At 36.1% G+C, this 22230-nt stretch overlaps 2 protein-coding genes across 3 annotated transcripts in view; one reads left to right on the forward strand and one right to left on the reverse strand.

The window, feature by feature from the left end:
* PIGB (phosphatidylinositol glycan anchor biosynthesis class B) overlaps positions 1 to 13288 on the reverse strand; it is a 28755-nt gene extending 15467 nt beyond the window's left edge. The window contains 6 exon segments of the mRNA XM_081289573.1: positions 3565 to 3705; positions 5988 to 6118; positions 8455 to 8559; positions 11226 to 11330; positions 11859 to 12004; positions 13013 to 13288. Of these exon segments, the coding sequence (XP_081145699.1) occupies positions 3565 to 3705; positions 5988 to 6118; positions 8455 to 8559; positions 11226 to 11330; positions 11859 to 12004; positions 13013 to 13145 (761 nt within the window). The 5' untranslated portion in view covers positions 13146 to 13288.
* Positions 13289 to 13316: 28 nt separating this feature from the next.
* PIGBOS1 (PIGB opposite strand 1) lies at positions 13317 to 15144 on the forward strand. 2 transcript variants are annotated; one of them, XM_081289571.1, is made up of 2 exons: positions 13317 to 13559; positions 14767 to 15144. In XM_081289571.1, exon 2 carries the CDS (start codon positions 14844 to 14846, stop codon positions 15006 to 15008), a length of 165 nt encoding a protein of 54 aa, XP_081145697.1. In that variant the 5' UTR covers positions 13317 to 13559; positions 14767 to 14843; the 3' UTR covers positions 15009 to 15144. The 2 variants fall into 2 exon arrangements, with proteins under 2 accessions (XP_081145697.1, XP_081145698.1); XM_081289572.1 differs by having other exon boundaries at positions 13317 to 13553.
* The last annotated feature ends 7086 nt before the right edge of the window (positions 15145 to 22230 follow it).

Consider the following 22230-nt stretch of genomic DNA (forward strand, 5'->3'; position numbering starts at 1 on the left):
TCAGTGGCAGAGTGCTTAGCATAAAATAAATAAAATAAAGGCATGCTGTTTATGACTACAAATATTTTTTAAAAAATAGAATAAAGTTATTTATAGTATCCTTATCTCTTTAATGCCTGTAAACCCACAAGATGTCCCATACATCATTCCAATCTTGCCAAAAACTGGGGAGAAAATGGTCACTGACAGGTAACCAAACTATTTTTGATTTTATATAATGACAAAAATGATGTCACCAAATTCTCAAGATCATGAAGAAGGTAAGAAAAATAGGTCCATATACATTAGAATTTTCCCCTAAGGGCAATTCAATATTTTCCTCTAGAGAGACACTATTACTGTCTGGATATATAACTGGCTATTTTTAAATGGTGCTCGATATATAAAAGGCTGTTACATAGTTCAAGTCTGAAGCCAACTCTATGTATCAAGCATTTGAATAGGGTGATAAGTACTGTGGTTGACATTTGTTCTACACTGTATAATTAGAATTTTCACATGCATTATCTTATTATTTTCTGTACTTTCCTTCAAAATAAGACAGCATTTAATCTATATGAATAGCTTCCTTCAGGCCTTTTCAGCCTTAAACATGCCAATTCTCTGTGCCTTGCCAACTTGTATTTATCTTGTATATCTGAAATATCACCTACTTTATAAAGCTTCTAATATTTCCCTTTCAAGCAGAATTATTTTCTGTTTTCCTATACAGCATTTCTTTTTAATGTGATGCTGAGTATCGAACCCAGTGCCTCACACAAGCTAGGAAAGTGCTCTATCTCTGAACCACAACCCCAGCCTAGCATTTCTTTATATATATGCAATGAAACACTTTAAATTGTTGGGTAGGAATTATTATTATTATTTGTTTCCACATAGATTTGACTTTGGGAGAGACATTGTCTTCTTCACTTCTTTTTTCTTTCTCTTTTGATATTTTAAAAAATTGGTGCATTATAGTTGTACATAATGGTGAGATTGTTGTTACATATTGTACATGTACACAATATAACAATATAATCTGGCCAATGTTGCCGGAGCAAGTCTCCCTCCCTTCCCTTCTCCCACCTACTGATCTCCCTTTGATTTTCATGACACGCCCTTATCCTTTCTTTTCCTTTTTCCTGTCAAGCTTCCAAATGAGAGAAAACATATAAACCTTGATCTCCTGAGTTTGGCTTATTTCATTAACATAAAGGTCTCTAGTTCCATCTGTTTTCCTGAAAATGACATAATTTCATTTTTATTCATGGCTCAATAAAACTCTATTGTGTATATATACCATATTTTCTTCATCCATTTATCTATTGATAGAAACCTAGGCTGGTTCCATAATTTGATTATTGTTAACTGTCCTTCTATAAACATGGGTATACATGTATCACTGTTGTATGATGACTTTAATTCTTAAAGAAAAAGAGGTGTGGTATTAGTGGGTCATATGGGAGTTCCACGTCTAGTCTTTTGAGAAACCTCCATATTGATTTCCATATTAATTTACAATCAACAGTGTGAAAGTGCTTTTTCTCCACATAGAATTTATTATCATTTGTATTCTTGATGATTGCCATTCTGACTGGTGGGCAGTGAAATCTCAGTGAAGTTTTGATTTGCATTTTCCTAATTGCTAATATTGTTGAATATTTTTTTCACATATTTGTTGGCCATCTGTATTTCTTTTGAGAAGCATCTTTTTAGCCCCATTTATTGGGGTTTTTTTTTTTTTTGGTGTTCGGTTTTTTGAATTTTTTTAAATTTATTTTTTAGTTTTAGGTGGACACAATATCTTTATTTTATTTTTATGTGGTGTTGAGGATCGAACCCAGTGCCTCACGCACTCCAGGCGAGCACACTACCACTTGAGCCACATCCCCAGTCCCTTGAATTCTTTATATATTCTAGATTTTGATTCTCTGCCAGAAGAGTAGCTAGAAAAGATTTTCTCCCATTCTGTAGGTTCTCTCTTCACATTTCTAATTGTTTCCTTTTCTGTGCTGCTTTTTAATTTGATATCATTCCATTTATTAATTCTTGGTATTATTTCCTGAGCTTTGGGGGTTCTCTTAGTTATTTCTTAATTAACAAATGCTTGACACAAATAGGTTAAATGCTCTGAGTGAATAAACCATATCAACTTTGCTGAGAGACTAAAAAGACTTTTTTCATATACCTCAGTGTAAAAGTCTACTTGATCTGGGCCCCTCTTATCTTCTGACATTATCACATTCTCCCAGACTCACTCTCCTTTAGCTTTATTATTTGATGTTTCTTAAATAAAGCCAAATGTACCTTGTACTTGCTGGTCCCTTTGCCTGGAATGTTCTTTCTTTAGGTGTCTATAAGTTTCACTCTCTCATTCTTCTAGATTTTGGCTCCAATATAATCTTATTATGGTGGTCTTTTACAATTATTATATAAAAATAACACCCACATGCACACCAGCATTCTATCTTTTTAATTTCACATTATTTTTCACTATAGCACTTATCATCACTTGGACAAATATCTAAATCTTATCTTTTTAGCTGTGTCTTTCCCCACTAGAATGAGAACCTCATAAAGGCAGGGGTGCAATAATAAAATATCTAGAAATGACAAGAATAGTAACTTTAATAATTTAGTCCTTTGAAAAAACTGTTTATAAAAAATATTTGTGTGGAGTGAATATAGTATAGTATATTGCTGTCCCCAGAGTCGGAATGTATTCATCTGTTCTATAATTATTTTGGATATTCTACTAGATACTTCGGATAAGGCTGATCCTAGGAGCTCATAATATAGTTAGAAGACCTGGATTCCAATCCTAGTTCCCTTACAGCAACAAGACTAAAGTTTTTGGATAATTTTTAATTTATTCATATCTTCTGTTTCCTCTACTAAAAAATAAAAATGCATGCATTGCCAAGATCCAAGAATTGTGATGGTTTGAGGTCACATGTGAAAACCCATTATAAGTTATAAAACCTACACAAATGTAAAAAAAGCAAGTATTTCTAAAATGTATTTGAGAAATAGGGAAAAAAGCATAGGTAAATTCTGTTAGAAATAATTGAGAGGCTCTCATTTAAGCAAATTAAGAACATATAAACAACATTTTATTTATATATATATGCATAAAATATATATGTATTTTATATGAATATAAAACATGCCAGGTTCAGTGGTACATGCCTGTAATCCTAGTGACTCAGGAATTTGAGGCAGGAGGATCACAAGTTTGAGGCCAGTCTCAGCAACTTAGTGAGACTCTGTCTCAAAAAATAAAGAGGATTGAGGGTGTAGCTCAGTGGTAGAGTGCTCCTGAACTCAATACCCAGTACTGGTGTGTGTGTGTGTGTGTGTGTGTGTGTGTGTGTGAGAGAGTGAAAGCGCATGCATGCATATACACACACACACACGCATAAATTTATTTATATCAAAAACTTAATATTCTATTTCCTTGGACTGAGAGTTCTCAATGATTTTATACTATAATAATAACTGAAAGATACAAAATCTTATTCATAATCATTTATAGGTTAGTAAAATTAATAGATTATATCTATTAGACATAGATAGACTTACCCTATAGGTAAAAAGTAATGTAGAATAAGGTCAGTTTTTCTCTGTTCTTGCCAGAAATGTTTGAAGAGCAAAGGCATCCATGGAATGATAGCTGTGGGACGAATTATGAAGGCAAGTGCCACCAGGGAAGAGTATTTAACACTATAAACAAGGAAAATGTGTTATCAAGACAATTGGGAAATTAGTTTTGAAGTTAAATCTACTGTTTACACTTTTTAAAAAATGATAGCATTTTCCTTTTGCTATAAATTGCTAAATGAACTTTGGCAAGTTACTTGTATTTTCTGTGTCTTAGTTTTTCTTATCTGTAAAAAGAGGTAACATCTATAGTCTTTTCTAGCTCTGATGTCCTAATTCTAGTATTTTCAATTGAGGTGTTATCCTTTGTGTTAATACTTGTCTTATGTGTTGAAAACTATATATATATATATATAATATATATTTGTATCAGGGGGTGCTAAAATACAAAAGCAATCAAAACAAAACAACTTTGCTAGCATATACCTGTCAACTATAAAAATAAATAACTGTAAAGAAATCTCAAATGTTAGTGAGGGTGAAAGAGCAAGAATAACAAATTCAAAGGCTTATAGAAATCAGGTAAGTAACAAAAATGAGTGATGCAAGTTGAGTGGAGATTATGTAATTGTCATTAAGGAATCCTAGTCCAGAATGTTGTTATGCCTTCCAATTTAAAGAGAAATCAGAAAAAAAATCTAGGTTTTGTCTTTTCTTTTTGTGGTGCTGGAGGTGGAACTCAGGTCTTGTGCATCCTAGATAACAATTCTACCATTGAACTTCACCCCCAGTTCCAGAAATCTAGATTTTTATGTAAGAGCTCCCAATTTAAAAAAACATTGCTAAGTAGTTTATTTAAAATATATGTGAAATAAATCATACTTGTGGCTTGGTTTGATAGGCAGATTGATTAAATGTAACTTTCTGGATAGTGAAACTACATAGAGGATTCCCAAATGTATAATTCTTGTCTTGACCTTACTCTAGGTTTTCAGACTTAGAAAACATTTTACTCCTTTCTGAACATTTCTACCATAGATCACATACTGCCACTGAAAATCAAAGTGTTTGGCAAAATACCCACAATACCCCAAACCTGTTCATTGTACGCTATGTGTTGGATGAGGGGAGGGTGTACTGGGGACAGAACCCAGTGCATGAGCTCTACTATTGAGCTACTTCCTCAGCCCTTTTTTTTTTTTTTTTTAATAATTTTGAGACAAGGTCTTGCTAAGTTGCCAAGGTTGGCCTTGAATTTGCAGTCTTCCTGCCTCAGACTCCTGAACAGCTGGGATGGGCATGGGCGTGTACCACCATCCCTATTTAATGGTAGTATCACTTAAGTTTTTTCACCTTAAAATTTTGGAGTCATCTTAGATAGCAACTTCTCATTCTACACGTCCATCTTTGTTTCCTTCCCATTCCCCCTCTTCCCACTTTTTATGTGGGAAGAGTGGATACTCAGTTTTAACTAGACTCCCCAATTCTGGCTTTCTCCCTTTCAGTGTATCCTAAATATTGCTACTATAAGAGAATTCTTTTGAAATCAGATTTGATAATGTCATTCTTCTCAAAGACCTGCAGTGGTTCTCTAATACCTATAAAATAAAATCCAAATTCTGAAGAAAGGCAGAGTCCCATTCTAGCCTCATCCTTATTCTCTTCTTTCATGCATTCTACTATACTCTAGCTACTCTACACAACCTGCTCTCAGTTCACTGAAACCTTTTTATAACTCTATGCTTTAGCTCATGTTTTTTTCTTTGCTTGGTATTTACTTCTCTGGTTCATATGAAACCAAATTGGGTCACAATGTTTTCTAACTGCCCTTCCAGATGTGTTCTCCACACTTTACCTGCTGTGTGTGGTGAGGCTGACCTGCATGGTATAATATCAATGGTCTGCCTTGTCTTCTGGCTTCTTATTGGTTTGAGCTAACTGAAAGATGGGAGGGGAATGAGTCAGGATTATTTATTTTCTTGGTGGTCTCCTTGCTGCTGCTAAAGGCTCGCTGTGCCTGTCTCCTATTGAAGCTTTCTCTTAATAGTTACAGCTCTGTGTGAATCCCAGTAACTGTTTCTTCTCCTAGCTCCTTAGAGCCTGGAGATAAAAGAATTCCTGTTGTGACTAGCCCTGGGGTACTGTGGTATTTTTTATTGGCTTTTCTAAATATTATTTATATCTTTGTAAATAGTTCTTTTACTAAGGTCTTTAACTATCCAGATTGAATGTATTATCTATTTCCTGATATGCTGTACCCACTGAAAATCTGTGGTTCTCATAACTCTGACTTAATGGGAAAACATTAGAGGGTCTAGTGGATATTACAATATATTGATATTTAATATTTTTCAAAAGCATGTCTTAGATATTTGTATATAATTATTAGCAGTAATATATCTCACCTGTTTATAGACTTTGAACCTTCCAAAGGATAGTAGAAAAGAGCAATTATAGTAAGATCAGTTTCCATGGTGTTTGTAAGGGTTCTGGTACAGCAATACCATGTGAACCAAGAGCACAACTGGCAAAAAAACTAAGAAAAATTATATAAGAAATATGTATGAAATAAGAAATGGAAAAATTTAGTATTATCTTCTTCTATGGGAAATAGCAAGTCTAAATATTATAAAAACCACATTAAATTAAAAGAGAAAGGATTTTTAAAGTAAATAGGCCTGCCCAAACATTGTTTTTAAGAACTTAAAACAAATATAGGTCTACCATAATATCAGATCTGTATTTATCAATGAATTTATACTTTCAGATGCATTTTTATGGCATTGCATTTGATTTAATTCCCAATTCCCACTAATGAAAGATATAAAGCACAAATTCTTTTACAGTAGAATTTATAGAGATAGACTGAAATCCATAACTAGATTCTCCCAGTCAGTATTCCTCAAATTGTCTTACAGTATTAACACAGTATTTTGAGTGTTTGCAACTGACCTTGATTTGGAATGTTGCCCAATTCATTCCTTCCCTCTTTCTTTTCTCTCTCTCTCCTTCCCCTCTCCCTCCTCCTCTCCTTCCTCCCTCCCTCCTTCTCTCCTTCCTTTCCTTCCTTTCTACTAGGGATTGAACCCAGGGTGCTTAACTACTCCCAAGCCCTTTTTATTTTGAGACAGGATCTCAATAATTGCTTAGGGCTTTTGCCCAATTTCTTTTTCTTTTTCTTTTCTTTTTTTCCTTCCTTCCTTCCTTCCTTCCTTCCTTCCTTCCTTCCTTCCTTCCTTCCCTCCCTCCCTCCCTTCCTTCCTTGTATTGGGGATTAAATCCAGCACCTTGCACTTGCTAGGCAAGAACTCTACCCGGGGATTGAACTGAGGGGCACTTGCCCACTGAGCCGCATCCCCACCTATTTTGTATTTTATTTAGAGACAGGGTCTGAGTTGCTTAGTGCTTCGCCATTGCTCAGGCTAGCTTTGAACTCAAGATCCTCCTGTCTCAGCCTCCCAGCTGCTGGGATTACAGGCGTGCACCACCGCATCCGGCCCTGTTGCCCAATTTCTTAATGAAAAAATTCAGACAAAATAAGGGAGCAAAAAATGTCAGGATACATTATTAAATTTTAATTTGAAAACTGGCTAAATTAATAAACCAGGTTTTGTAGAAACATGCAAACAAGCACCAATAGGTCTATAAAACAGTTATCTTAAAAGTAAATTGTTAGTTGAGGCAAGAGTGTTAAACATTAAGTACTAGCTTTCCATCTCTTCAAATATACCTTTTAAAAAAATTCCAATTTTCATGAAGTTAAAGTTCTTCCTAACTAGAAGAATCTAATAATAGTTTTGCTACTTTGGAGGAAGGGTTTCACAGGTATCATGAACTTTGCCTATTGAGTCTTTAGTAATATATATAAAATATAAGCACAAAATAAAAACACTGACTTCATACTTTGACTCTATTAACAAGGACTTACTTGCTAATATAACCTGCTTTTTTTTTAATGCAAAAGAATACAATGCTTGCAGAAATATGTCCTTTCTCCAGTTTACTAATAAATTATATTCCAGAAATGTGTTAGTAAACAGTTATAATTTGGCATGTATTTTCCAATACAAACAATATTTAAAAGGTATTAAGATTCCTAAGCTGTCTCATTTCAATTTATTTAATTTTAGAAAGAGCAAAGCGAAGCAAAAATATTACTGTAGAATCCAGTCACTCTTCAGGATGTGGTTTAAATGGGAAACTCATTCATAATTTGAATGTGAGATGTCAGGAATTTATCTCCCCAACTTGAAATAAGTCAAATGACAGAAGGTAGTCTTCTATACCATACTTTCTCCCTTCTAGGAGTCCATTTATTTCAAACATTCCATCTGAAGGTGAAATAGTGTTTTAATGCAAAGGCATTTCTCAGGTTGAGCCTCAGGTAGCTGAAGGAATAATGAACCAAGGTTGTATACAGCAGCACTTCTTTCTGAGATAGGCAGTGATTCTTACTGAATTCTTTTTTTTTTTTTAAGTTTATCTTTTTATTTTTTGGCAGTGCTGGGGATTGAACCCAGGCCATCCTACATGCTAGGCAAATGCTACACCACAAACCATATTCCCAGCCCCTTCCTACTGAATTCTATATACAGTGAAGCAAGAATTCTTGACAGTTTTGAGGAGTTAAGGGGTTCCAAAGGTCTCCTACAGTTTAGTGTCTCATAAGGTATGGTTTCCACTAATCATGACTCAAGGAGAGAGATTCATGTGTCACTTCATTTTACCGTTATTAATTATGGAAGTACTTCTAAAAAGTGCTATGAATTATCTTTTGAAGCTATTTGGGGAGTCATTAGTTCTTTCCATACGCTTTATGCCCACATTAATGAAATGACCCGCATACAGTTTGTAAAATATTTAAGGACTTACCACCCATCTAGCCATTTCCTGATTTTCTAGTTGCTTCATTAATGAGTAAAGCCTCACATCTGCTAGAGCAGACAGAAGTGCTTGGGCAAGTCTGGGAGTCCATATCTTCATTAAGTTAAAAAGAAGTAGTTATTAAACACATCTCTTAGCTCATACTGAATTAGCATAAAATCAACAAGCTGATCCAACTATCATTTGAAGCCATTTTTAGTACAAAAGTAGATAATATATTATTCTGTTTTTTGTAAAAATACATGTTTTCTACAAAAATTACATTAATTTCTTATGGACATACAAAAGGTAGTTTTATCATTTTCATTTTCTGTTTTCACACGTTTCATATATATATTTTATACATGTTTCATATACATAAGAAATATGTGAGATATATATACCTTAAAACACTACTAATTTTAATTTAAATAACTAGTAAACCATTTTATTGTGTTGAGATTTATTTTAGAAGTATATTTATTTCTATTAGCATATAATAAATAAATAATATAATAGCAAGGAAACCCAGGATTCAAACCCAGGTGTGCCTGACACCAAAGCCTGTGCTCTCACTGTTTTCCCATCCTACAATATAGAAAATAAGACGACAGATTACTGGGGGTGAAAAAAAGCTGTATGTTGTGGCACGTGTCTGTAATCTCAGTGGTTGGGAAGCTAAGGCAGGAGGATTGCAAGTTCGAGACCAGCCTCAGCAATTTAGCACAGCCCTAAGCAACTTAGCAAGACCCTGTCTCAAAATAAAAAAGGGCTGTAGATGTGGTTCAGTGATAAAGCGCCCCTGGGTTCAGTCCCTGGTACCAACCCCTCCCCCAAACAAAACAAACCCCAAAAGTATTCTATGATCACAGTATTCAGATGACATTAAAGAATAATTTATGAGTAAAATAAAAAAAAAACTAAAGTACTGGGCTGTGGCTAGAGATAGTGTGCCTGCCTAGCATTCATGAGGCCCTGAGTTCTATCCAGCACCACAAAACAAAACAAAACAAAACAAAAACAACCCAAAAAGCAGAAAAAGAAAGAGTAAATGTATTCCAATAAATTACATTTTAGCATTAGCATGTCTGACACTTTTCTCAGTTCATAGCTTCTACAGTCTACCTATGTTAATGGGAGAAACTCTGCTATTGCTCTTAAATTCTCTTTCCCCAGGATTATCACATTATCGTTTTCATGTTCTGGTCCTCATTTCTCAGTAATGGAGAATGAACTGATATTTATCAGTTCAAAGGAGAAGGTACAACCCTGCTTTAAAACAATACCCGCTAGGGCTGGGGTTGTAGCTCAGCAGCAGAGCGCTTGCTTAGCACATGTGAGGCTCTAGGATCAATCCTCAGTACCACATAAAAATAAATAAAGGTATTGGATCTATCTACAACTAAAAAAATTATTAAGAAAAAAAAAATACCCCCTAGAACTTCAGTGTCTTTCTAGGCTCCAAAAAAATACCCCAAGAGGGGCTGGGGTTATGGCTCAGCGGTAGAGTGCTCACCTTCCATGTTTAAGGCCCTGGGTTCAATCCTCAGCACCACATATAAATAAATACATAAATAAATAAAATAAAAGTATTAAAAAAACACACCAAGATTTGGAATACTGAGCCACTAGCTCTCTGTAACTGAAAAATACAGAAGGCCTAAACTTCTAGTTCAACCTGATGACAGCTTAAAAGATCTAGAATGTGAGGCTACAGAAAAATTTGTACTATTGGTAACCTATCTTGGAAACTGACCTAGTAAAATTCAACATCTAGGAATTACAATCCTATTTACTATTGATGGCCAGTTACTACATTGCACAATGATTATATATATCATTAAATTTCTGTCATATTAATTTTTTCTAAATTTGAATTTCAACACTAAATACTGATTGGGTTTATGTGTTTTTTGTCTTCATAAGCTCACATAACATGGTTTTCCATTTACAAGTTAAAAAAAAAAAACACCAATCTCAAGTGATTCTTTTAAAATTTTTTTTGGATGTTAATGGACCATTTATTTTATTATATATATGCGGTGCTGTGAATCGAACCCAGTGTCTCACACATGCTAGGTGAGCGCTCTACTACTGAACTACAACCCCAGACCTCAAGTGACTCTTTTATGAAGGAAGTATACTTCTAAAATTCAAATTATGTGTATATAAAAGTTATTTTGAAAATCTGCATATATTAACAGAATTCCTCATAGCAGGATATGCTTAGTCTTGTGTTCTTTTGAGGGTGATGGTGTTACTGGAGATTGAACCCAGAGGTGCTTTCACTCAGTTGCATCCTCAGCCCCTTTTTATTTTGGAGAAAAGGTCTGGCTAAATTGCTTAGGGCCTCACTAAACTGCTGAGGCTGGCCTCAAATTTATAATTCTCCTGCCTTAGCTTCCCACATGGCTGGGGTTACAGGCTTGCACCACTGCACCTGCCCCCAGCCTTTTTTATATTTTATTTTAAGACAGTGTCTCCCTGAGTTGCTGAGAGTCTTGCTAAACTGCTGAAGTTGGCCTGGAACTTGTGATTCTTCTGCCTCAACCTCCTGAATCACTGTATTATAGGCATGTGCCACTGCCCCTACCCAGTTTTGTGTTTTGTATGTCTTTGGCATCTTGGGCATTCCAGATGAGGTTGGACTTTAGCAACAGTAGACTTCTAAAAACAATCATGGTACTAATAATATAACTTAGTTAATACCAATTAACTCTAGAAAAATGATAGAATACATGTTTTTAATAACATTTTTGATTACTTTTATTTAAACTTACCAGCAGCTGAACACTATCTTTCCCCAAAAGATGCAGAATCTTGTAAATGCTTGCAAAGATTAAAGGGTAAGTATAACCCCTCAATCTTTCTGTCCATTCCCAGGTCGTATAACCATAATTAGTAATATTAAGGATTAAATGTCAAATAGTATTGAAACAATCTATTTACACTTTCATATATAAAACAATATTTTACTCTTTAACATTGGAATTTTATTTATTTATTTGTGGTGTGTGTGTGTGTGTGTTGCTGGGGATTGAACCCAGGGCCTTGTGCATGCAAGGCAAGCACTCTACCAACTGAGCTATATCCCCAGACCAACAATGAAATTTTAAAACCCAGTATTTTATACTGGCTATCAGAATTAAAACTTCAGTTGGCCAACTAAATGCTTTGACTGATTCAAGACAGAAATGTGTTTTTTACTTTATCTGAATCTGCCAAGTACAAGCATTGTGGGACTATACACACTAAAGGATGTGTCAAGTATATTAACATCAAAGAAAGATACAGAAGAAATATTGGTATTCAGCAATGGCATACTTTGATGAGTTGAAATTATGAGAAAATGTGTATCAAAAGAGGACTCATTCCTAAGATAAATACACATTCATTGTCTGGAAAAGAAACTAGAAAGGATATTTGAAAACCATGTGATGTGCAACTTCAAGAGACTGCCAATATTCATCTGGAACAAAACTTGTCTGGACCAAAAAGCAATTAAATATTCGTAAAGCAATGGTAAACAAAACCAGATAAATGTTTTCTCCAAGAAGATCTGAAAAACAAAACAATAAGCAATTGTGGCAAAAAAGACAGGCATTCCACTTGCAGAACTTAAAATCTGCCCTTCTGTTTGGCCCCTAGCTTAACCTTTGTTAAAGCACAGTGGTGAACTCTCAAAGTTGACCAGGGCTGAAAGGTACTCTAGGGCCAGAGCCTCACAACAGGGTGATGGCCACTCCTTTCATTTAAACCAACTTGTCTTGCAACTTACTGTACAGAGAATATTGAGATAAATACTGGAAAAAAGACTGGGTTGACTAAGTCCTCAAGCTAATTAGGTTATACTACATGTGGGCCTAATGAAAGAATCTAGTAAACAAATTACTAATTAGAATACAACTCTGTCAACAGTGGAATATCTTCATCATCATCCGTAAGAGTAGTAATAGTAGTAGCAGCCAGAAGCGCTTTACCATTGAGCTACACCCCCAGCCCTTTTTATTTTGAACCATGGTCTCACTAAATTCCTGAGGCTGGCCTCGCATTTGCAATCTCCGACAGCCTCGGGAGTCTCTGGGATTACAGGCATGCACCACCAACCCAGCTCCTCTGTATCTTAAAATCTCTTTTTGATAATGTATGCCAGTAAATGGGATAATTCCTTTACATGTATGTCATTTAACCCTCAAAACAACGCTATGGGATAGATAGTATTAGATCCATTTTACATACGAGGAAACTAAGGCTCAGGAATTACATTGCCTTGTCCAGAGTAAAAAGTTATAGAAGGCTAAATATTCAAATTCAGGTCGGCCGGCTGTTGCGCAAATCTGCTCTTAACCACAGATGGGCAGATTGTATGCCAGTTTTTTTTTTTTAATATGAATTTAGTTACCAACATTTAAAAATCAGATTTAAGTTAAAACCTGCATGTCCAGTATTCAAGTCTATTTTAAAATCTGGCAGCACAAAGCGAAACTGGTAACTGGCTGACAGTGAAAAGTAGTAGGGCGCTTCCTTTGAATCGGACTGTAGCTCTCCATCCAGTCCCCTCACTCACCTCCGCGGCGCCGGCTCTGGTCCTGGGCGCTGACGTACAAGGTAGACTTTCTCTTTCGCAGCTTTGTTTTCTCGTGGGAGCGGTTTTGGAGAGCGCGGAAAGCAAGGCTGCGGCCGCCACCTTCCGGCTCCATTTCCACCTGCTTGGAGGCCAGCAGAGGTTCCCCAGCCGCCACTTTCCAAGGACGGAAGGAAGCTGGAGAAACGCGCGCTGCTGCCGCTGCTGCACTAAGTTTGGTCTTTGCGAGCAGCCGTCGCTTGCAGACGCGGAGGTATCCGGGCAAGGGCCAGTCTTGAAGCCAACGCGCCAGGCAGTCCTCGAAGCAGAGTGCTGGCGTTCTGCAGAGGGCTGCCCCGTTTTCTCTTCGGCGCTGCCTAGCCGCGGAGGACGGGAATAGCTGCCTGTCTTTGGTTTTGTCTCTGCTCCGACGCCCGGAAGCGCTGCCGGAAGGAGAACAATCTCACCTCGCGGGGACAGGCGAAGGCGCGGGGAAAGCGTCGCGGAGCGGCCACGGGACGGTCGGACGTGCCGAGTGCTGGCGGTACTGGTAATGATAATCATAAACCTAAGTGTGTAACATTGCACTGCTTCGGTGGTCTTACAGAAATTCCCTGTTGAACGGGGTAGTCAGGGTAGCATATTGCACCTATGTAGCAACAGGCTGAAAGGATCGGGGAGGAAGGGTGTTGATTTAACCCATAACCATTGAACCAAGCATGATTGATGAAATTTGTCACTTATTGACTCAAATGTAGGAGATAAAACAGGCTTTTCTTGCCCAAGTTAGTTTAAATTACATTCCAGGCATATTAAGCTCAGGCTAGTTAGTTTATAGTCTGGTATTTGTGACCTCAGGTGCTCGTGTAGGAGGCCATGTTAAAATCGAGTAAACAAATTCTTCACTGTGCTTTCCTTATTCTAGAAGGGAATATGTTGGCAAGGAATATTACTTTCTGGAAAGCCTTAGAGTCTTTCAGTTGTTAAAAATATAACAGCACATTTCATTATATTTTTCTTAAAAGCATATTTTTCTTAAAATATAAATTATAGATGGCAAATAATTTATGTTTGATATCTTCTGTGCTTACTAAAACAAAAAAAAGAAACATAATTTTTTTTTTGCTGGGTATTGAACCCAACGATGCTTTTTGCCACTGAGTCATATCTCCACCCCCTTTTTAATTTTTTATTTTGAGACAGGGTTTCATTAAGTTACTTAAGTTCTTGCTAAGTTGCCCATGTTGGTCTGCAACTAGCAGTCCTTCTGCCTCAGCCCCAGAGTTGCTGGGATATCAGGCGTCGGCCACTATAGGTGGAACTCATTAAATCGTTTAGCTCATTAAACAATTGTTCTTATGATACATAGTACTAAAAAACATGAATAGTCCAAAAAGGACTAATGGAAAATAATAATTCTCTGCCTACCTTACTCTTGCTTCCAGTTCACATTTCTCAGAGGCAATCACAGCTTTTTCCAACTGTTTTGGTTTGTTTTAGAATTAAAAGCATAAAGAATGTGTCATTCCCTGCCATCTTTTTCCCATATTAAGTTATCCATTTAAAACCATGGAGAACATACTGTAATAAAAGAGGATTTAGCTTTGTCTTACATCATCTCCTTACCTTATTTCCCATAGTTAAAGTGATGCTTCAATAGTACAAAAAATGTTGTTCACTCTCAAGCAAAGTAGTGATATGAAATCTTAAAGTGATTATACTAAGTCATTGCTCTGTTTCCTCTTTTCTTTGTACAGAGATATGAAGAGATTTGCTGAATGTGGAATATAACTTTTCAGAACCACCTTTGTTTTATTCTGTGTTTGTTGCAACAATGTTTGGGAGATTGACTCTTCCACAACTGCTTTTTGCTGGAGTCCTTGGACTTGCTGGAGGAATATATATTTATCAACCAATATTTGAACAATATTCCAGAGAGCAGAAGGAATTAAAAGAAAAGGCGAAATTGGCACAAGTATCAGAGGAGAAGAAAAGTTAATACTACCTGGAGTTGAATTATAACAATTGATTAAAGTTTTGCTGAAATTATACACTGACTGTAAATAACCTAGGAAAAACTTAGGTATTTTTTAAACACAAATAAATAATGGGTAATAATATTTTTAAAACTAGCACTATGAATTTAATGTTTTATTTGCCATTTTAAATCTTTATCAGGATAAATTAGTAACTTCCGTTTAAACAAAAATGAATGTCTTCAGGGCAATATATAAATTGATCTAATCAATGCCTCTAATAGTTTAGTGTGAACTCTTGCGATTTTTTCTTCCATGAACTTAAAAATAGCTTTGATTAAAATGTCTTATATCTGTTATGTGTCAGGGTTGGCTTTGCCTGGCTACAGGCAGACTGGGATTCTGTTCTGTATGTCTTCTCGTTGTGGGACCCATGCTTATGGAACAGCCCCTGTCTGAGCTATGCTAGTAAAGGAGAGAAAGACTGAGAGGAATCATACAAGGTAGGCTTTTGCCAGTTGTGGCAAATGTCATATCTTTTCATAATTTTGTTGATTTGGAGCATGTCACATGGTCAGTCCCAAAGTCAAAAGGCAAGGACATGGATTATTCCTACAGGATGCATTGTCAAGTCACATGACAATAAATAGAAATATGTAAGCCTATTGTATCCAAGGAATAATAATCCTAACACATTAGGTTAAATTGAACTGCTTTTGGTCCTTCTTTTTAAATGTTGCTGGGGATTGAACCCAGGTCCTGTGCATGCAAGGCAAGCACTCTACCAATTGAGCTGTATCCCCAGCCTTTGATGCTTCTTTTGAGACATATTCCTTGTTCAGTTTAGAAGTCATATACCAAGTTCTAGAGGCTGAGGTTTGGGGTTTTTCTTTTTTTGGTAAAGATGGGTCTATTCAAATCAAAACCACAGTGAGGACTACAGTATTCCTCAGCAGTAGATTTCTTAGCTTGCACAAAGCCCTGGGTTCTGTCCCCAGAACCAAAAAAAGAAAAGAAAACCACAAAACAAACTATAATGAGATACTCCTTTATATTCACTAGAATGATTATAATAAAAAAGACAATGATGTGGAGCAAGTGGAATCACCATGTATTGCAGTGGAAATATAAAATGGTACAGCTACTTTGCAAAAGTTTGGCAGTGTTTCAAGTGGTTAAACTTGATTACCACATGGTCCAGCAATTCTCCTCCTAGATACATACCAGATAGAATTGAAAACAAGTTTATACTAAAGCTGTACATGAATGTTTATAGCAGCAACATTCATAAAAGCCAAAAACTAGGAACAACCAAAATTGCCATCAAGTGATGAATAATGGATAAGTAAATATAATATAGCTGTACAATGGAATATTAGCCATAAAAGTGAATGAAGTATGTGTTATAGTGTGGATACCAGTACATTATGGAAAAAACCAGGCACAAGGGGCCACCTTGTGCCTTGGTATGATTTCATTCATATGATATGTCCATAACAGGTAAAGGTATAGAGAAATAAAGCAGATTAGTTGGCTGCCAGGGACTGACTGAAAGGGGTAGAGGGACTGTTAGTGGGTATAGTGTTTGTTTTTAGGTTGATGAAATGTTCTGGAGCTAGATAGTGGTGACCAGTGTATGACTTTAAAAACCACTGAATGGTATAGTTTTAAAGGCTTTTTATTGTGTATAAATTATAAAGCTATAATTAAAAAAGATACTGCATCCAAAATAGTAGTTACAATTGAAGTACTCCACTGGTTCCTACTGTACAGTAGCATAAAATCTCATAAGTTTTTTAAAATTGTGGTATAATATACATAAAATTTGCTATTTTAAGGGCACAATCACTGTCATTATGTGCATTCATATTGTATAATTGTTACCATCATCCATCTCCAGAACTTTTACCATCTAGTAGTTGCAAGGCCCAGAGAGGTATATTGAATTGGGTTGCAGAAACTCACTACTATTTCCTTCAGGTCTTTGAATGTGGCATTGATATCTGCAATTCTTTGCATGAATTGGTTCTGATTTACTGTCTTATCAAGGTAAAGCAGACTCAGGTTTACAGTTGGCCCTTTCTATCATAAAGATCAATGTGAGTTCTCTGTGAACTACTGAATTTATATCCTACTTAAGGACTGAGTAGGATAATGTACTGGTATCCATATTATAGCAGCAACCTGTAGAGTGGTCCTGTAAGATTAAATTGGGGGTTGGGTTTTGTGGCTCAGTGGTGAAGCGCTTGCCTAGAGTGTGTGAGGCACTGGGTTCAATTCTCAGCACCACATAAAAATCCACAACTATATAGAAAAGAAGGGCAAAACCTGCAGTCATCCTTTGACTTCCATGAGTTCCCACTCTTAACTGGAGGATCATTCTACTTGTACAGTGTCAGCTTGTACTTAGATACTATATCCACAGGTTATCAAAACCTTCAGTTTTCTTCTCTTGTGGGGCATGGTGGCATTTTCACCTGTAATCCCAGCAGCTCGGGAGGCTGACACAAGAAGATGGCAAGTTCAAAGCCAGCCTCAGCAATTTAGTGAGGACCTAAGCAACTCAGACCCTGTTTCTAAATAAAATACAAAGAGGGCTATGGATGTGGCTCAGGGGTTAAGCACCCCTGGGTTCAATCCCTGGTACCAAAAAAAAAAAAAAAAAAAAATCTTCAGTGCACATTCTAGTTAATGGCTTTGGATTTCCTGGGGTAGAAGTAGAGAGTTGTTCACTGTGTTTTCTTGTGGCATTGAAAAGAATTTTCTCAAGTGGATATATTTTGTTTAATCACTGGGTTCTGAAGCTGTGGAGTGGTTTATGTCAGGAAACTGTTGAGGGACCATGATTTTCATTGTAAAGACTAACATCAGTATTATGTTCACTTTTAAATATAAGCCATGCATCACTTACCAGCAACAAAATACACCACCCCACCTCCCTTTCTTACTTTCCCTTGAGAACATCATGATCTCTTAGCCATCAGTATAGATTCTTGTGGGTCAAGACACCTGGATTATATCCTACACTTGCTTCCTATTATACATGTCCCACTATGATATCTGTCCTTTGCCATTATGGAATTCTTTTATTTATAATTGGTACTAGGGAGCCCCATTGCTACTACATCTGTCAATTCTAATCTATGAAGGACAACACCATTAAACTTTTCAAAGATGTCAGTACCCTCCACCAGGGTGTCCATTATTGTCTCACTGAAAGGAACATCTTGAGAGTTTTCCCAGGTAGCACAAGCAGGCACTGGTTTCTCTAGTCTCACTATCCATTCTAACCTCAAGATAACAGGGCAAGATGAGGGAGTCAGTTTAAGGAGGAAAAGCCAAGACTGATGTTTTTAAAGGACCATTAATATGTGTAATCAGACTTGATCCTTTGGGATTTTCTGAGGAGATTAAAAGATTTTAGCTATTATTTTGAAATAATTTCAGGTGTTGAGAAAAGGTACAAAAATAGTACCAAAAGTTTTTTACGCACTCATTGCCTAGATTCTTTAATAGTCAACATTTTATATTAATCTCTGTTTCTGTGTGTGTGTATGCATGTACATTTTTCTAAATCCTTTGAAAGTCTGCATGTTTGATGCCTTTTTAGCCCTAAGTATTTGTGTTAATTCCTAAATACAATGATATTCTCTTTCATAATCACAATATGATAATCAAGAATTTAAGATTAATAGAATATCATTACTAAATCTCAGATCTTATCCAAAGTTTGTCAAGACCCATTAATGTCCTTTAGAGTGAAAAACAATTTTTTTTTTGTGACTCCAGAACTAATCCAGGATCATATTTGAATTTAGTTGTCTTATCTCCTTTCTTGGTTTCACTTATTCTAGAGCAGATCTTTATTCATTGCTTTTCATGACTGAGGCATTTTTTTTTTTTGAGAGAGAGAGATTTTTTTTTTTTTTTTTGCAGATACCCTAAGAAGGCTTTTACTTTCTTTCTTTCTTTTTTTTTTTTTTGAGAGATTTTTTTTTATATTTATTTTTTAGTTTTCGGCGGACACAACATCTTTGTATGTGGTGCTGGGGATCGAACCCGGGCCGCACGCATGCCAGGCGAGCACTACCGCTTAGGCCACATCCCCAGCCCATGACTGAGGCATTTGAAGAGTATTGGCCTAAGGTTTTACACATTGTCTCTTATTTTTTTTTTTTTTAAATCAGGGATTGAACCCAGGGTTTATTGATTCTTTTTTGATTAGATTCAAGGAAAATGCCAAAATGATGTGTTAGCATGATTCATGGATTCTTATTTTGTTCCATGGATTATGATCCATTACTATCATCAGGGCTGGCTGCATGATTTATGGGAAAATGTAAAGCCCCTGGGGTGCTGGGGTGTGGGGAGGAGGAAGCCAATTTCTTCTTATCATGGGTGGCTGACTTCAATTTATGCAAATGAACAACCCCCATGGATTACCATAGCCTCCTTGATGGTATGTTCTTCTTTCTTGAATGGTGGTGGTTAGAAACCCTTGCTGAATGGGCTGCAGAATGTGCTACAGCGCTGCCAAACCAAGGAAGGGAAAACTACCTTCTTGTCCACCCATGTCCAATCCCAACTCCTACTGTACACAACCATGCCTAGAGTGCTACCACAGTGGAAGATGATGGTGGAATGTTGGCCTTCCCCAGCCAAGGTGACTAGGTCATTAACTGGGTGAGTGGTCACTGCCCTTGAGTTAGATGAGGGGAATGCAAAGCCCAGCAGGGATCAGGGAACCAGGGGTGGGGAATGGACAGCAGCAAGAGTCAGACCCACGTGTGAGCAGAGGCTCTAAACTGTTAACATGTTCCATTATGCTATGAGACTTCACTTATAAATTATTAAATAAATAAATAAAATGATTAAGCATTTCAAGACAATGATTATGGAATATTAAAATTCCAAGTACAAGTTCCTATGTGACTCTACAAAGCCACCAACCAGTAGATAAACACAATTTTGATGTTCAAATTGTCCTAGATTTGGCCAGTGGAAACTCCTTCAAGTTGGCTCCTATGATTTTTTCTTTTGTTTGTTTTTGTGATTTGACACTTTTGGTTTTTAAATAGTTTGTATATGAATCTAAAAATTAGGAAGAATGTACTGCAAATGTATCTGGGTGGTAAATATTGGTGACTTGAATATTCTTTTTCATAGATCATATGCTTATGAAGAATCTATATTATAGTTATAAAAAGAGAAACAAATTATTAAAAGCATGTGTTCTTCTGCAAATCTTTGTGATTAAGTACCAGGAAGTAATTAAGGGCATGTTTCCATTCATGTTTTAGGTATTTTATGATCTATTAGTAGGATTATGTGGGAGAAAATAGAAAGACTTGAACATCTTTTCAAAATAGATAATATAAACACAAAACTCAATAACCAGAGACTAGCTAGGAAAAGGGAGATAAGTTTTCAGATAACTGTAGCTGATGTTAAAATTCAAGTCATTAATTATAGGCCTTTTAAAAATATTTCAAGTACAAAAAGTTATATTTAAGTATTGTTTAGTTTAACAAATATAAAACAAGAATTCCAAAAACAATTTTTACAATTAGATATAAAATATTTAAGAATATACTTGGGCTTTAATAGGGGACATTTTTGAAAAATAAGCTTTGCTAATATAGCTTAAAAACAAAAATATGTTTATACTCTCAGTTAAGTAATTTCTTAACTAAAGATCCATAGGATGGATCCTGTGTCCTTTTGTACATCCCTGTCATTCTTTGAGTAGTACTTTACTTTCTGGCTCATCTTTTTCTTTTCCAGACCAAGTTTTTAATCAGTTGGGTTATTTTTAAAAACTTGATGCAAAATTCACATAAAAACCATTAGCAAAAACAAAACAAAACAACAACAAATTAACCATTAGCCCTTTTAAACTGTTCAATTCTGTGGCATTTAGTACATTTACAGTGTTGTATCATTATCACCCCTGTATAGTTCCAAGACATTTTTGTTACCCCCAGAGGAATCCCTGTGCATAAGAAGCTGTCAGTTCCCATTTCCCCTTCTCCCTAGGCTCTGGCAACCACCAATTTGCTTTCTGTTTCTATGGATTTGCTTGTTCTAGATATTTTATGTAAATGGAGTCATATGATATGTGACCTTTTGTGTCTAGCTTCTTTCATTTAGCAAAGTTTTTCTTTCTTCTTCTTTTCCTCTTTCTCCTTCTTCCTCCTCCCCCTTTCCTCTTCCCCTTCCTCCTCCCTGCTTCCTGTTATCTGTTTCATCAGTATAGACATTTAGTTTTCCACTTTTGACTATTGTAAATAGTGCTGCTGTGAACACTTGTGTACAAGTATTTGAATACTTGTATTACATTATTTTGGGTTTATTTCTAGAAATGGAATTGCTGAGTCATATGTGGATTCTCTGTTTAAGTTTTCGAAGACTCCAAACAGTTTTCCAAAGTGACTATGCTCTTTTTAAAAATTAATTAATTATTATTATTATTTTTTATGTGGTGCTGAGAATCGAATCCAGTGCCTCGCACATGCTAGGTGAGCGCTCTACTGCTGAGCCACAAATAGTCACAAATAGTCACAAAGTGATTATGCTCTTTACATTCCTACGGACGGACGTTGTATGAGAATTCTAATCTTTACATTCCTTCGGACATTGTATGAGAATTCTAATTTCTTCTTTCTTCTTGCAGACACTTGTTCTTTCCTTCCCCTTTCCCTTTCTTCTTCCCCTTCCTCTCTCCCTCTCTCCTCTTCCTTCCCCTCTTTCCCGACTCCCTCCTTCTTTTCTCTTTGCTTCTCTTTTTTTCCCCTTTTATTATGATCAGCCTAATGGAAACAAAGAAGTATCTCACTTGGTTTTGATTTGCATTTTCTTAATGGACTATGATATTGAACATCTTACCTTTGAAGAAATGTCTATTCCAGACCTTTGCTCATTTTTTAATTGGCTTATCTTTTGTTGTTATTAGAGCTCTTTATTATTTTGATGCTATATTCTTTTTTTAATATTTTCTTAGTTGTCAATGGACCTTTATTTTATTTATTTTTATGTGGTGCTGAGAATCAAACCCAGTGCCTCACACATGCTAGGTAAGCGCTCTGCCACTGAGCCCCAGCCCCAGCCCCTGACACTAACTAATTTAACCATGGAAGTGCAAAACTTATATACCAAAAACTATAAAATACTGTCAAAATAAATTAAAGACCTAAGTAAATGAAATCAGATATATGATTTGAAAATATTTTTTCTCATCCTGTGGGT

This window comes from Spermophilus citellus (assembly GCF_964194105.1).
Source record: "Spermophilus citellus genome assembly, chromosome: 4".
NCBI classification, from domain to species: Eukaryota; Metazoa; Chordata; class Mammalia; order Rodentia; family Sciuridae; genus Spermophilus; species Spermophilus citellus.